The sequence below is a fragment of the Erpetoichthys calabaricus genome, chromosome 14, assembly GCF_900747795.2.
Source record: "Erpetoichthys calabaricus chromosome 14, fErpCal1.3, whole genome shotgun sequence".
Lineage (NCBI taxonomy): Eukaryota > Metazoa > Chordata > Cladistia > Polypteriformes > Polypteridae > Erpetoichthys > Erpetoichthys calabaricus.
In genome coordinates, this window is record NC_041407.2 from 31,383,676 (window position 1) to 31,397,555 (window position 13,880).

At 38.1% G+C, this 13,880-nt stretch overlaps 1 protein-coding gene across 3 annotated transcripts in view; it reads left to right on the top strand.

Annotated features, from left to right (window-relative positions):
- LOC114664886 (caskin-2-like) overlaps positions 1-13,880 on the top strand; it is a 309,053-nt gene that overhangs the window by 223,445 nt on the left and 71,728 nt on the right. For all 3 annotated transcript variants that reach the window (XM_028819182.2, XM_051936226.1, XM_051936225.1), the window contains exons 11-12: positions 2,025-2,142; positions 12,353-12,508. In XM_028819182.2, the coding sequence (XP_028675015.2) occupies positions 2,025-2,142; positions 12,353-12,508 (274 nt within the window). The remainder of the gene's footprint in view (positions 1-2,024; positions 2,143-12,352; positions 12,509-13,880) is intronic.

Consider the following 13,880-nt stretch of genomic DNA (forward strand, 5'->3'; position numbering starts at 1 on the left):
AAACTGCTGAAAACACATTACTTTAACATGGCCTTCTCATAACTTCACTGTAATTTAATCCTGATACTCTGTATATCCAATTCATTATAATAACCATTCATGGTGGCTCTAAAATCTGTACTAACCCCTATTCTCTCTTCTGTTTCCTTTTCCGGTGTCCTTTTGGTGGTGGCGCAAGCCACCACCATCTACTCTAAGTACCATGATGTTCCAAAAATGATGGATGGATTAAAAGCCAGAAGTCTGTATGACCATCAGCATCAAGTGACTCCGTGAGAACCCTAACTACAAAGAGGACTATTTCATTTATGTTAGGTAGAATGCCCAGAGGGGACTGGGCTGTGTCGTGGCCTGGAACCCCTACAGATTTTATTTTTTTCTCCAGCTTTCTGGAGTTTTTTTTTTTTTTCTGTCCACCCTGGCCATCGGACCTTACTCCTTTTCTATGTTAACTAATGTTGCCTTATTTTAATTTCTTATTTTGTCTTTTATTTTTCTTTTCTTCATTATGTAAAGCACTTTGAGCTACTTTTTGTATGAAAATGTGCTATATAAATAAATGTTGTTGTTGTCTAAGGTCCAATCCTCTGGTGGTTTCGTAATTGAAAGACTGTTGTCATGTGGCACGGGTCTCATTGCTGAAGGCAGATTAGGATATTCAATTGACTTCTTGTTTTTGGCAGAGAAACCAGACACATTAGTCAAATAGGAGTAACAGTCCGTCGCATGGTCTTTCTGTTCTCGCCATATAATTGGAACAGCAAATGGCATCGTCTTTTGAGTGCCTCTGAGCCAGGCTCTCAGACTGACAACACGTGTCACACAGCAAATGTGAGGTGCCCATTCCTTGCCTTGATCACCAATTTTGCAGCCGAAATGCAGATGATAAGCTTTCCTCACAAGAGCAGTCATCCAATGTCTCTGAGGCGCAAGTGTATATTCGCCACAGATATAGCAGAATATATCTCGGCTGTTACGATGTTGACGAGACACATCGCCCGACACCAAAACGCCTATAGCATCAAGCTTACTTACTGTTATATTGCTACAGATACTATACTTTACTATAGTGATACTATACATACACACTGACTATATCTATATTAACCAAATGAGCAGGATCGGTGTATGCAAGCCACCTTTATAGCATGCTGAGACAGCATCAAGCTCGTTCATACCTGCCCAGGATGTCAACTTCCACAGAACAGCTTCCAAATTGGCCTGATTCTATGCCTGGACATGGCCAGGCTGCACAAACTGTTGTTGATAAGTCACTTACAGGAGCGAAAATGTTTAGATACAAATACAGTATAAGAAAAAATCATGACAAAACTGAAAATTTCTCTGAAACAGTACGTCATGGGTAAATTTTGATGTAATTCTTTGTTATATTTCCTTTCAAGAGGTTTCTAAAATGTAAGCTTTTTTCCACTATAATAACAAATCAAGTGTCCAGAGAAAGTGTAACTTACTTTGAAAAGTATTTGGGGTTGTTTTTGAAAAGGTGTGAAACAATTGTTGAAATATATTTATACTTTTTATATTCAGAACTAATTTGTAAGAGATCTCATAAATTTTGTTTTTACGTTAAGCAAATTTTGTTTTGTTTTGTTTTGGATGAACTGTGACAAAAATCAAGTGTTAAAATACAGTATCAAAGCTTTTTTTCTACTTGGAAAGATAGGATTGCCATAAAATCAAGGAAAATAGTCTTTAAAATGTGTTCATTATCTTGTAATGTGTACCCCAGTTTCTTCCCACAGTCATGAGATATGCAGGTTAGGTGAACTGGCATTACTAAATTGGCCCTAGTGTTTGCGTATGTGTGTTCACCCTGTAATAGGTTGGCTCCCTTTCCTGGGATTATTCCTGTTTTGCATCTGATGATTGCTAGATTAGGGTCTGGCTTCCCGTGACCCTGCTCTGGATAAGCAGGTTAGGAATAAGAATGGACGTATGGATTTTGTAATGTTTACCTTGGAAATGATGTATATGTCTATCAATGAATTTGTGCTTCACTTCAGGTTCTGGAACAGCATAGTGATGGCCGCTGGAAAGGACACATCCATGACAACCAGAGAGGAACTGACCAAGTGGGCTACTTCTCTCCTGCCATTGTTGAGGTTATCAGCAGAAGAGCAGGTTTGACAGTTTTTGAAAATTGCAGTTTGGCTAGCTAACTGTACAAACTTATAGTTCATATTACTATAGTAATATTTATCTTAAGACCATGTAGTATTTTGAAAGCAGAAATTAAAACCATTAACCTTCTAACTTAAAATCCAAGTGCCATATACATTTCACCATAATAACTGAACATTTTTGCATGACCCTGAATAGATCGCTTAACCATTGACTTATTTATAAGAAGTCTTCTGAGAAAGTGTTCATTTAAAAATTCAATACTGATGCCATTTAACAAAAGTGATCTTGGTTTATGTCACTTGAAAGCTGAATGTGGTTAAATGTCTACTTTTGAGTAAAGTAGACTTTCCATAGTAAACCCACATAAACTTAAGAAAACTGTCAAACTTTATATCAAAAGAATCCTTGTCATGTATTTAGCGGGGTAGAGACAGGGAGATGATTAGCAGAGTGAGGCAAAATATGAGAGGCAAAGGGGGATGTTTCCTTAATACCAATTTTAAAGGACAAGACATATGAGCTGGTGTTCCTGCTGCAATTGGTTTCAGTTCTTTAACTCACTAGGAGGCCACTATAACAGAGATACTGGGGTGGCTCCATTTCAAAACTGTATGCCTCCCTGACCCACTAGATAGCTTCAGCACCCATTCCGACACCTGTAGGAAATGCTGTATACTGTAGTTCTGCAGCTCAACCCTGCTGGGGTCCATGGGTGCTGCTAGGAGTTAAACTACACACTATTTGGAACTTCTATATGGTCCGAATGTGTTTCCAACGGGCAAAGCCCAGGGACAGGAAATACTCCCGGGTCTTCAGTAAAAGAAACCGCACTACCTTGTCCAGGCGAGTAGGAGTCAGGAGGGGATACAGCAGCAGTTAAGGTATATGAAGGATAATTTGATGGAGCACTGTATAGCACTTGTACAATAAAGCATTTGCCACTATGACATTAATGAAAGCACTGCACGCTACATAAAGAAGAACGAAGCAGCAATCCAGAGTACCGTATGTGTAAGTTTCTGTGTGAGTGCCAAAAAGGAATAAAAATATCATCAGGATGGAATCTGCCTTGGCATTGTGGATCACCGACTTCAGGAAGAAGAACATCCTCTTGGACGGTAACATCATTCATGAGAAAGCACGGAAATTGTACCAGCAGTTCGCTGCAGGAGGCAATGTAGCAACTTCCCATCACAATAAAGAAAATCCAGCACGAAACCCCACCAGAAGAAGACCCATCCAAAGATACGACTCCTCCTGAAGCGCCTGAAGAAGAGGCGCTACCTGAGGAGTTTTAAATCCTCTGCATTGTACTGCACAGCTACTTCATCATCAATATCATTCATCATTGGTGAGTACCCGTACATTTTACTGTATTTTAATTAAATGAAATTATTATGTATTTACTCTACTTATAACAAAGAAAACAACAGTGCATACCAAAGAAAACACGCTTGCATGAATTACAGTACATATAGAGGTAACATCGATATTTTACATTCTAGCACCATGGGAGACATAGCAGTACAGTACTGTACAGTAGACGGTTTATCTTTACATTCTTTTTTAGGTAATGTATTAAGGTAATTTTTTAGTAATGTATTAAGCTGAGTTTGCAGCGAAATTAAAGTGCTTTTGGGGGCATACTGTATTTAGGGTTTAAACTATAAAAATAGGGACTTAAAAGGCATTTTTTAACCACATCCAAAAGTCACGGTTTTTCACAATTCGCGGGTGCTCTAGGAACGTAACTGTGTCTACAAAGTTCTGGGTAAGTATAGGAGGTAAGAAATGCTGAACACATACCTAAAGCAGAAACCTTTCCATGTTATACTAATAATGACATGAAGTGTATAATGTGTGAAGACTTCAGTCCAAATATCAAATAAACAAGCTCTTTTATTCAAGAATATAACCAAAGAAAAAAAGCATTTGATTTACATATTGCTGTAAATGAGTTAAAAACCCAAGCTTAAATGTCAATCGACAGGGAGTTTCTACGTATTGTTGAATGGTGCAGATGTAAAAACCACTGCCTTATAAACCAAAAGTCCCAGGTTCGAGACCAGGCACTCCTCGTTTTGAGTAGTGAGCTGCTGTTGTTGTTGTTATTATTAGATAGATAGTCAATAACATTGTATAATGTTACCGTTTACCCCCCCCCCCCCCGGTGGAATTGAAGAATCGCATAGTGTGGGGGGAGGAATGATCTCCTCAGTCTGTCAGTAGAGCAGGACAGTGACAGCACTTTTACTATAATATAATAAAAACATACATTTGATTTGAGTCTGTAACACCCGGTGTAAATTTTGGCTACTTCTAAAATTTAATGCTTGTTTTTTTATTATTTAGTTTTATTCTCTAAGTGATGTTCACGTGGTGCAACAAACTTGCCTCTCCCTCTCTGAGTTGATGGCATTTATTTCCATTTTTTCTCAAGAGCAGTGATGACCACAGTGGGTGCTGTGGCGGATACCTGCTCAGAATGTGACCACTATCAGACTGGACAAAGGCAGGATTATAACAGCAGACCGCTTCTTTACAGCACTTTCTCTGGCTAATAGACTGCTGCACCGCAAAGCAACTCTCCTTGGCCCCGGAAGTAAAATGGGACTTCCAACTGCAACTGTAGTCACTTTAGTATGCGAGCAATTCGCCACGGTAGTGTTTAGATCTGGCAGTGTCATGCTGACGGTGTTACGCGCCCAAAAGAAGAAGCCTTTGATATGTGTCTGTAACAGTCGGTGTAAAGTTTTGCTACCTGTAAAAGACATTGTTGAAGGGATATAAGCAGACAGACAAACACTGGTGAATCATATCTTGGTGGTATCTTGTTGTCACTTAAATTTTTTGTTAATCAGTTTTATTCTTGAATTAAAGCACAATTGTTTCGTTATTCCTTTGCAAAAGTGTTTATTTTATATTTCAGTAACCACTTGAATATCAAATCTGTCTCTGCCTCTCGAGTACAGGCAAGATCAAAAAATGTTGACAACTCATATTCAAATGTCAGTGTTTTCAAATGCAATCAAAAATGCAATGCATTTTTTTTTTATTTTATTTTTTTTTTTTTTTTTTTTTACATCTTGCTTCCTCCAATCTTGCATCAGTTTCTCAGACACATCAAATTTTGTTGCAGCAGTGCAATTATCAATTTCTTCCGCCACTTCAACAACTTTTAATTTAAAACCAGATTCATATTTTCTTCTAATTGAACGCTACATTGTAGATAAGGGATGCACTTACGATAAAGGTGTATGAGGGTGTGGGATACACAAAACGCACAGTGCAATCGTTGCTTCGGAATAGTTTGGGCATTGCTGCATGGTTACTTAGGCACAATACATAGAAAGAAATGGCAGTGTGCTCCGTGGTTACTCTTTCAGGTAGCCGTTAGCATATCATAATCTCTTGGATCAATAGCATGAGTTTTTAGCATTCGACTTATACGACCGAAATTATATTGTAAAATAAAGCCCTAACGTATACACGGGAGAACCTAAACGCAAGTATATACGGTAGTTGAAATATCATAATCTTTTTGTTCTTAATATCAACCTTGTCATTCATATTGCATAATTATAGTATTGCTGCAATAGGCTGGCACCCTGTCCAGGGATTTTTCCTGCCTTGCATCCAAAGCTGCTATGATAGGCTCCAGGTTTCCTGTGATCCTGCTCTGGATAAGTGAGTTTAGAAAATGTATATATTGCTCCTAATCTCAGATTCTGTTTCTGTTGTTTCCTAGCTGTTAATTCTCCTACTACCTGCTCTTACTCAAGTCTCATTACCCCTAACTTTGACACTTAATGCTTGTTTTTCTTTGTTTCTCTCAATACAGCTAGGTGGGGTCTGCACACTGATTCAAGCCCTGTTCTTCTTAAGCCCCCTTTATTTTCATGATCACATCTGTCAGAGCACAGTAGAATCTATTTTCTGATATCTTTTCAGGCCTGCAGGTGGCAAAATTCTGTCAATAAATTGTATGTGCCTGAGATTGAATCAGAGATCAATATGGTTAGTAGAAAATAACAAAGAACAGTATGGGAGATTTTAAATACAATATTGAAGGCATTAATTGTAAGCACATTGTCTCAGAGCAGGATATGTTGTGTGCTGTACAGTAGACATTTAGGGTAAAAACCCCTCAAATCTTAAATTTCACCTAAATTTCATCACAAATTTGCCCATTCTGGGCAAGAAAAGGAAAAGATGATACATGCCAACAGTCAAAACACTTTTGTTCAGCACAAATGACATAGAAAATATTTTTTAAATTATAAAATTGTTCATATTCAGTATCTGGTTTTGATTATGCTTGTTTTTATTAGCCAAAAACAATACCAGATTGTAAACCATGTAGTGCTGTAAGCTTCCACTAACATTAAACTCATATTATATCCAAACCCATTAAGTGTACAGTTCTGTCTGATTGTGACACAAAACTAAACTTCATAGTAGCTCTTTAACCATACCATACTATACCGTACTAAAACTGAAACTAATGTATATAAAAATACAACAGAAATGTCTTCTTCTATATAAACGTCTACACGTGGAAGTGTGTGGTCTGTCTGTCAGGCCCAGAAGTGAGAGGTGTAGTCAGGGTAAGGGCTTCACCTTCGAGGATACACAAGCAAGGCCAGCACGTCTGCAAAATGAAACCTACGAGGAAAGAGTCACTTTCTTAGCCTCTAATACAGAAGCGAGGCGAGCACATTGGCAAAACTGTATCCCTTTTACTTTTCCTCCCGCAGCTAATACACAAGCGATGCGAGCACGTCAGCAAAACGAAACCTCCTAAAGAGATGCCCAGAGTAGTTATTTTCAATTACCTGACATCTCTTCATTTCAGTTTTTTCTAACGATTTCAATAGTTTCTAGGACCCTGTGCTTTTTACAGCATGGGCTTACACAGCTAGTTGTGGAATAAAAACTAAATTAAAACTAAAAATATACAATAAAGGAAAACTAAAGCTAAACTGAATTTCCAAGTAAGATCAGGAATAACATAGTAATATAAACTAATATAAAAAATCAAAATTAGAATAACCTTGGATCAAACAATTCCTCACGCTCAGGAAAGTTAAGTGTTCATTAAAAAATAGTGCCACAAATAGTGTAAATAGAGGCACAGAGATTGAAAATTTGGAAATAATAAGAGGAATGCAAGTTTAGGAAACCAGAAAGAGGAAAGAAAAATTTAATAACTTCGAAGAATATCGCACAGAAGGCAGTAGATGGTGAGAGTATTACAGGAGTATTAAGAGCCAGGAGTTTTTAAATATCTGCAGTAGTTCTTTAATCTGATATTAATTAAATTATTTAAATTTAACAAAAAAGGAGCTGAGCAGTTTAGTAATCAAAATCCAAATTTAAAAAATGAAGAGATTACAATGCAAGTCCTGTTGCACTTTTTGGAGAGTGGCTTAGACAAGTCAGTCCTCCTAGAAGGCTTTGTCTGCAGGAGATGCCAGCAGATCCAATAACTCCAGTGCAGGGTTGCTTAACTGGAACAGGAGTAGTTTGGGAGTTGTGAGTGTGTGATCCTGTCCCAGGTGTCATTTATGGAAATGACGTGCACCCCAAGATGTTACTTGAGGAAACTCCAGACACAGAACCTTTTTCAGGCCCTTGCGGACCTTGACACAGATTCTGAAAATTATGAGGTGATAGGCAGGTATGAGGAGCCTCAACTGGCCACCTTAAACCCAGACACCAAAAATGAGAGATTGTGATAGTAAGGGACTTCATCAATATGGGGATTGAAACACTAGTTTGCTTTAGAGATAGAAAATTTGTTGCCTTCCAGCTGCATAGGTGGGAGACCTCCCTGGAAGAGTGGATGGACCCTTGGCCGGAGTGGGGATTTATTCAGTTGTCATTGTCCATGTTGAAACAAATGACATACATAATAGCAGGCTGTCAGTTCTTCAATCCAAATTAAAAGAGTTAGGTGCCATGCTGAGGAGCAGAACTGACAAGGTCGTCTTCTCTGAAGTTCTACCAGTAACACCTGTCAGTCCAGATACGGGCTCAGATTTTCCTGGGAATGGGTTTGTTCTACCATGACACATTACAGTATATTTGAACCAGTATTGTGGAGGAGTATGAGTAAGTCAGTCAAGGATTACGGTGCATCCGGAAAGTATTCACAGCGCATCACTTTTTCCACATTTTGTTATGTTACAGCCTTATTCCAAAATGGATTAAATTCATTTTTTTCCTCAGAATTCTACACACAACACCCCATAATGACAACGTGAAAAAAGTTTACTTGAGGTTTTTGCAAATTTATTAAAAATAAAAAAATTGAGAAATCACATGTACATAAGTATTCACAGCCTTTGCCATGAAGCTCAAAATTGAGCTCAGTTGCATCCTGTTTCCCCTGATCATCCTTGAGATGTTTCTGCAGCTTAATTGGAGTCCATTTTTGGTAAATTCAGTTGATTGGACATGATTTTGAAAGGCACACACCTGTCTATATTAGGTCCCACAGTTGACAGTTCATGTCAGAGCACAAACCAAGCATGAAGTCAAAGGAATTGTCTGTAGACCTCCAAGACAGAGAGAGGAGAACCTTCCAGAAGGACAACCATCTCTGCAGCATTCCACCAATCAGGCCTGTATGGTAGAGTGGCCAGATGGAAGCCACTCCTTAGTAAAAGTCACATGGCAGCCCACCTGGAGTTTGCCAAAAGGCACCTGAAGGACTCTCAGACCATGTGAAAGAAAATTCTCTGGTCTGATGAGACAAAGATTGAACTCTTTGGTGTGAATGCCAGGCATCACGTTTGGAGGAAACCAGGCATCGCTCATCACCAGGCCAATACCATCCCTACAGTGAAGCATGGTGGTGGCAGCATCATGCTGTGGGGATGTTTTTCAGCAGCAGGGACTGGGAGACTAGTCAGGATAAAGAGAAAGATGACTGCAGCAATGTGCAGAGACATCCTGGATGAAAACCTGCTCCAGAGCACTCTTGACCTCAGACTGGGGCGACGGTTCATCTTTCAGCAGGACAACGACCCAATGGAGCTTGAGAGGTGCTGCAAAGAGGAATGGGCGAAACTGGCCAAGGATAGGTGTGCCAAGCTTGTGGCATCATATTCAACAAGACTTGAGGCTGTAATTGCTGCCAAAGGTGCATCAACAAAGTATTGGGCAAAGCTGTGAATACTTATGTACACGTGATTTCTCAGTTTTTTTATTTTTAGTAAATTTGCAAAAACCTCAAGTAAACATTTTTCACGTTGTCATTATGGGGTGTTGTGTGTAGAATTCTGAGGAAAAAAATGAATTTAATCCATTTTGGAATAAGGCTGTAACATAACAAAATGTGGAAAAAGTGATGCGCTGTGAATATTTTCGGGATGCACTGTATTTAGAACATAAAGTCGAGTTTTGAAAGACCCTAAAGTCTTACGGTCTATCACACTACTTGGTAGCTTACTCCAAGTGTCTATTGTTACTTATGCTACTTCAGTACGCAAATGACTTTAGCTGCAGGTGGAAGATTCTGTCACACTTTACACAACTGTTGATCAAATACAGGAAGCTATGCAGTCTCCTTCTGACTTTACGTTGTAGGGAGATAAGTAAATAAATCAAGGAAAATAGGTAAATAACATTCGATGTGGCTTTTATATAAGTAACATATAAATGTTTTTCATATAAAGACCATTACAAAACATAATCACAGACAGAACTTTTCATGATACCTTGGCAAGCTCAGTAGGTCCTGCTGCTTCGCTGAAGGACATGTGTGTGGCAGATTGACTGGCAGGACGATGCCTGACCTTGCTGCATCCATACGGTGCCATCTTTCACCTTTACGTTTATTGCAGCTGTGTTGTTCTTATGTGCAACTGGACTATTCTTCTGGAGAGGGCTTCTGTTCTTTCTCCAATATAGAATCCTTACCCAAGTTCACCTCTGCATCTGTCTCGTTGTCTTCCTCGATATCAAAAATAAGTTTCTCGCCACCGCCTGAGTCGCAATCATCCATTTCTTGCAGAAGACCCAAAGCCTCCGATGGGGACAACCTCCTATTTTGTGACAGAGCAGTGCCCATTGTGGTGTCTGTTTGCTCAATAAGATATTAAGCACAACTGATTCATCCACGTTTGTGTGTCAGTTTTTATCTCGCCACATCAGAGAATTCCCAATAATTTCCAGCTCCATTATCTCAAAGCACTACTCACATTCACAGTAATTCCCAGTTACGTGCACCACTCACACCCACGCCCACACAATCATGCAGAACTGATTCAATCATGTATGTGTGTCAGCTTTTATCCCTCCATATCAAAGAATTTCCAGTTCCATTGTCTCAAAACACCACACACACCCACAATTATTCCCAGTCATTATTCCCAGTCCCAGTCTCGTTCACGCACAAGATCTGACACTGTTTTCAAATAAAGAGGTGATATAACAAAACAAGTTTGTTATACCATGCCTTTATCTGAAAACAGCATCAGATCATGGGTTTGGAGGTGCTGTTGTGGGAGCATGAATGTGACGGTGAGAATAAAACTGAAAAAAAAAATGCTAACTTTTACAATTACCATAAATTTACACCATCTGTTACAGACTCCAATCAAATGTATGTTTTTATTATACTGTATAATATTAACAATGAGAGCAGCTCACTACTGAAACCGGTAATTCTGGGAGGCAGCCAGTATCAAACCAGCGACCTCTTGATTATGAGTCAGCAGTTATTACTGCTGCAACACCGAAGCAGTTATATTAGCATTGTACCATAATCGATTTATTTTTCTACGGTTATATTCTTGAATAACAGTGCACTTGTTTTGTTATTCTTGTAATTTTGTGAAAGTGTTTATGATATTTGGACTTCAGTCTTCACACATTATACACTTCATGTCTACATTTTGTCAATTATTACTAAAACATGAAAACCATTTCTGTTTTAGCGATATGTATTTACCCTATACAACTCCAAGCACCTCACACTGAGATAAACAAGACTTGAGCTGGGAGAACTTTTTGTCCGAGTTGACTGCGGCACTGGGGGGATGGGACAGCAGGCTGCTTGTGCTGATCGACACATTTACAAAGAAAAAGACATTAATGGAGAGGTGCGAAGGAATTTAAGGTGACCCAAGATTGAGTTTTTTCGTAGGCTTCATGGATTCTAGTGTTAAGTACCCTCCTAGCTTTGTTTCATTATATGGAAGTGTTGAGTCCTAACTCTTGGTCTCAATTTGAGCTTTGCTAAAGATTGGGCTAAAAGGTCAGCCTTCACTAGATACAGGGTTTACAAGCCAGAAGTCCTCTACACCTATACCGTGCAGTCAATCAGAGCCTGCATTGGGTGCCTGTGTCTGTCTTCTATTTATCAGCGCATGACAGGCATCACTGGTTTTTGCTTCAACTCTGACACGGAGCAAGACCAACTTTTAGTATTTAAAGCTAGAATTTCCTGTTTGTTTAGTAATTTCAAATTTTTAAGGTAGTATTTAGATACTGTTTTAAAAAATTTGAAACTGTTGACTATACATTCGAACAGTCATAGATTTTTTATGTTTTTCGCACTGTCCTGGTTTGTTAGGTAAGTTGGCAATTTAAGTTATTCTCCATCTCTGTACTAGTTTAGCAGTTTTAAATTTTTATATTTTTGTGCTGAAAAATAAGTTTAAGAAAAACTATATTTAAACATGTTTCAGGGCCAAGTAATTGTGTCATAGGCAGGATCAAATCAAATGTAATAAAGAAGTTATCTGTCATTAAGTTCTTGTAGAAGGAAACTGGCTTTCAAGAAAGATGTTTCTTTATTTTACCACATTTGTTTATATTTTCTTTCTTGCACCAGCATTTTTCACAGTAAACTGTTGTTTGTTTTTGTCTTAGTGTTTGCATCAGCCAAAACTTTATTAAATAAGAATGGACTATTGTTGATCCAGTCAATTTTAGTTTTTAATTATAATTATCTGTAAGTATTTAGAATTTCTTCCCTCCTTCACTATAAAGTTGTGGGTTGAACATTTAAGTTGCTATAATTCCAGAAATTAAGGCAACTTAATGTGAAGGATGTTCAGTGTAGATGTATACCTTTTATATAAATTAACCCTACTTAAAATATGTACTATGATACTGTTATAGCTAGAATTCATTTTAGCATATCCGTTTTCTTCACAATAAAGCTTTTTTAAAATCTAGTTTCTATTTTTTGTAGGTGGAACCCTTTCTCGCCACTCCTCCCTTCTGAATCACAAGCAACAGTCCCTTTCCAAAACTCCTTATTGTGCTCAGACCAATCCCCTTATGGATCACTCCTGTCAGCTCTATCAAAATTCTTTCAGACGGGTTCTTGGACTTGGAGACAGTGCAGGTACTGTATGTTGCTCTTTTGTTGCAATCATATCTTGCTCTTTTCTATATTGTCCAAGTCTTTTTTTTTCTTTTTTTTTTACTGTCATGAGTAGTATACAAGTATATTTTTTAAATGTCAGAAATAGTTTATTAAAAATCCAGACATTTTGAGCATTTTAACACTAGAATTACCAGAGCCTACGAAAAAACTTGTATACCCTTCCTTCCTTAAATCGCTTCTCACCTCTCCGTCAGCATCATTTGTCCTGTAAATGTGTGGATAAGCAGCAAACAGCAAGCAGCCTGCTATCACATCCCCCACCGCCGCACAGTTTTCTCAGCTCAAGTCTGTTTACCTGCGTGTCAGTTGCTTAGAGTTGTATAGAGTGAGAAGTCAAGTAAAATCACACCTTTTATAAATACTATATCGTTATTTGGAACACATGCATTTCATGTGTGTTCCATGTCTACAACAATCTATGTAAACACATCGTTAAAACAGAAACGTTTTTCATGTTTTAGTAATAATTGACAAAATGTAGACATGAAGTTTATAATGTGTGAAGCCTGAATTCCAAATATCAAAGAAACACTTTCACAAAAGGTACAAATATAACAGAACAAGTGCGCTTTTATTCAAAAATATAACTGCAGAAAAAGAACCCGCCTTAGGATGCGACATTGACTTGCATTTACTTTGACTGCTTCGGTGGCGCAGCGGTATCAACTGTTGACTGGTAATCAAAACTTCACGGGTTCAATCCCCAACGAGTCCGTTTTGAGAAGTGAGCTGCTTTTTTTTCTTACTATTTTAGAATAAAAATATACATTTGACTCCAGTCTGTAACAACTGGTGTAAATGTATGATACTTGTAAAGATTAGCTTGTTTTTTTGTGTGGGATGGGGGGATGTGATAGCAGGCTGCTTGCTGTTTGCTGCTTATCCACACATTTACAGGACAAAGGACGCTGATGGAGTGGTGAGAAGCAATTTAAGGTGGGATAGATCTACGAGTTTTTTCGTAGGCTCTGGTAATTCTGGTGTTAATTAATTGCATGGCTCAAATACTAATTCATCTATGTCAATATAATGTGAATATTTTTCTGATATGTGTTTTGAAGGTTTAGGTTTGTTAAATCTTTATAACAAACACAAAAAGGGATATACATTTGACCAACACTTTCTTTAAGAATGATAAGACAAATGCAGGATATAATATAACAATTCAGTTGTCCTGTTTCCCATGGTCATAGCTAAAAGGTAGCTATTTGTAAGCTAAGATATTTTTTGATTTGATACTTACCTCATGTGGTTTCTAGTGATAGCTGAGAAAAAATTTAATTTGTTGTTTTCATGGAGAACAGAGGTAACGTTTCTAATAGAATGGGAG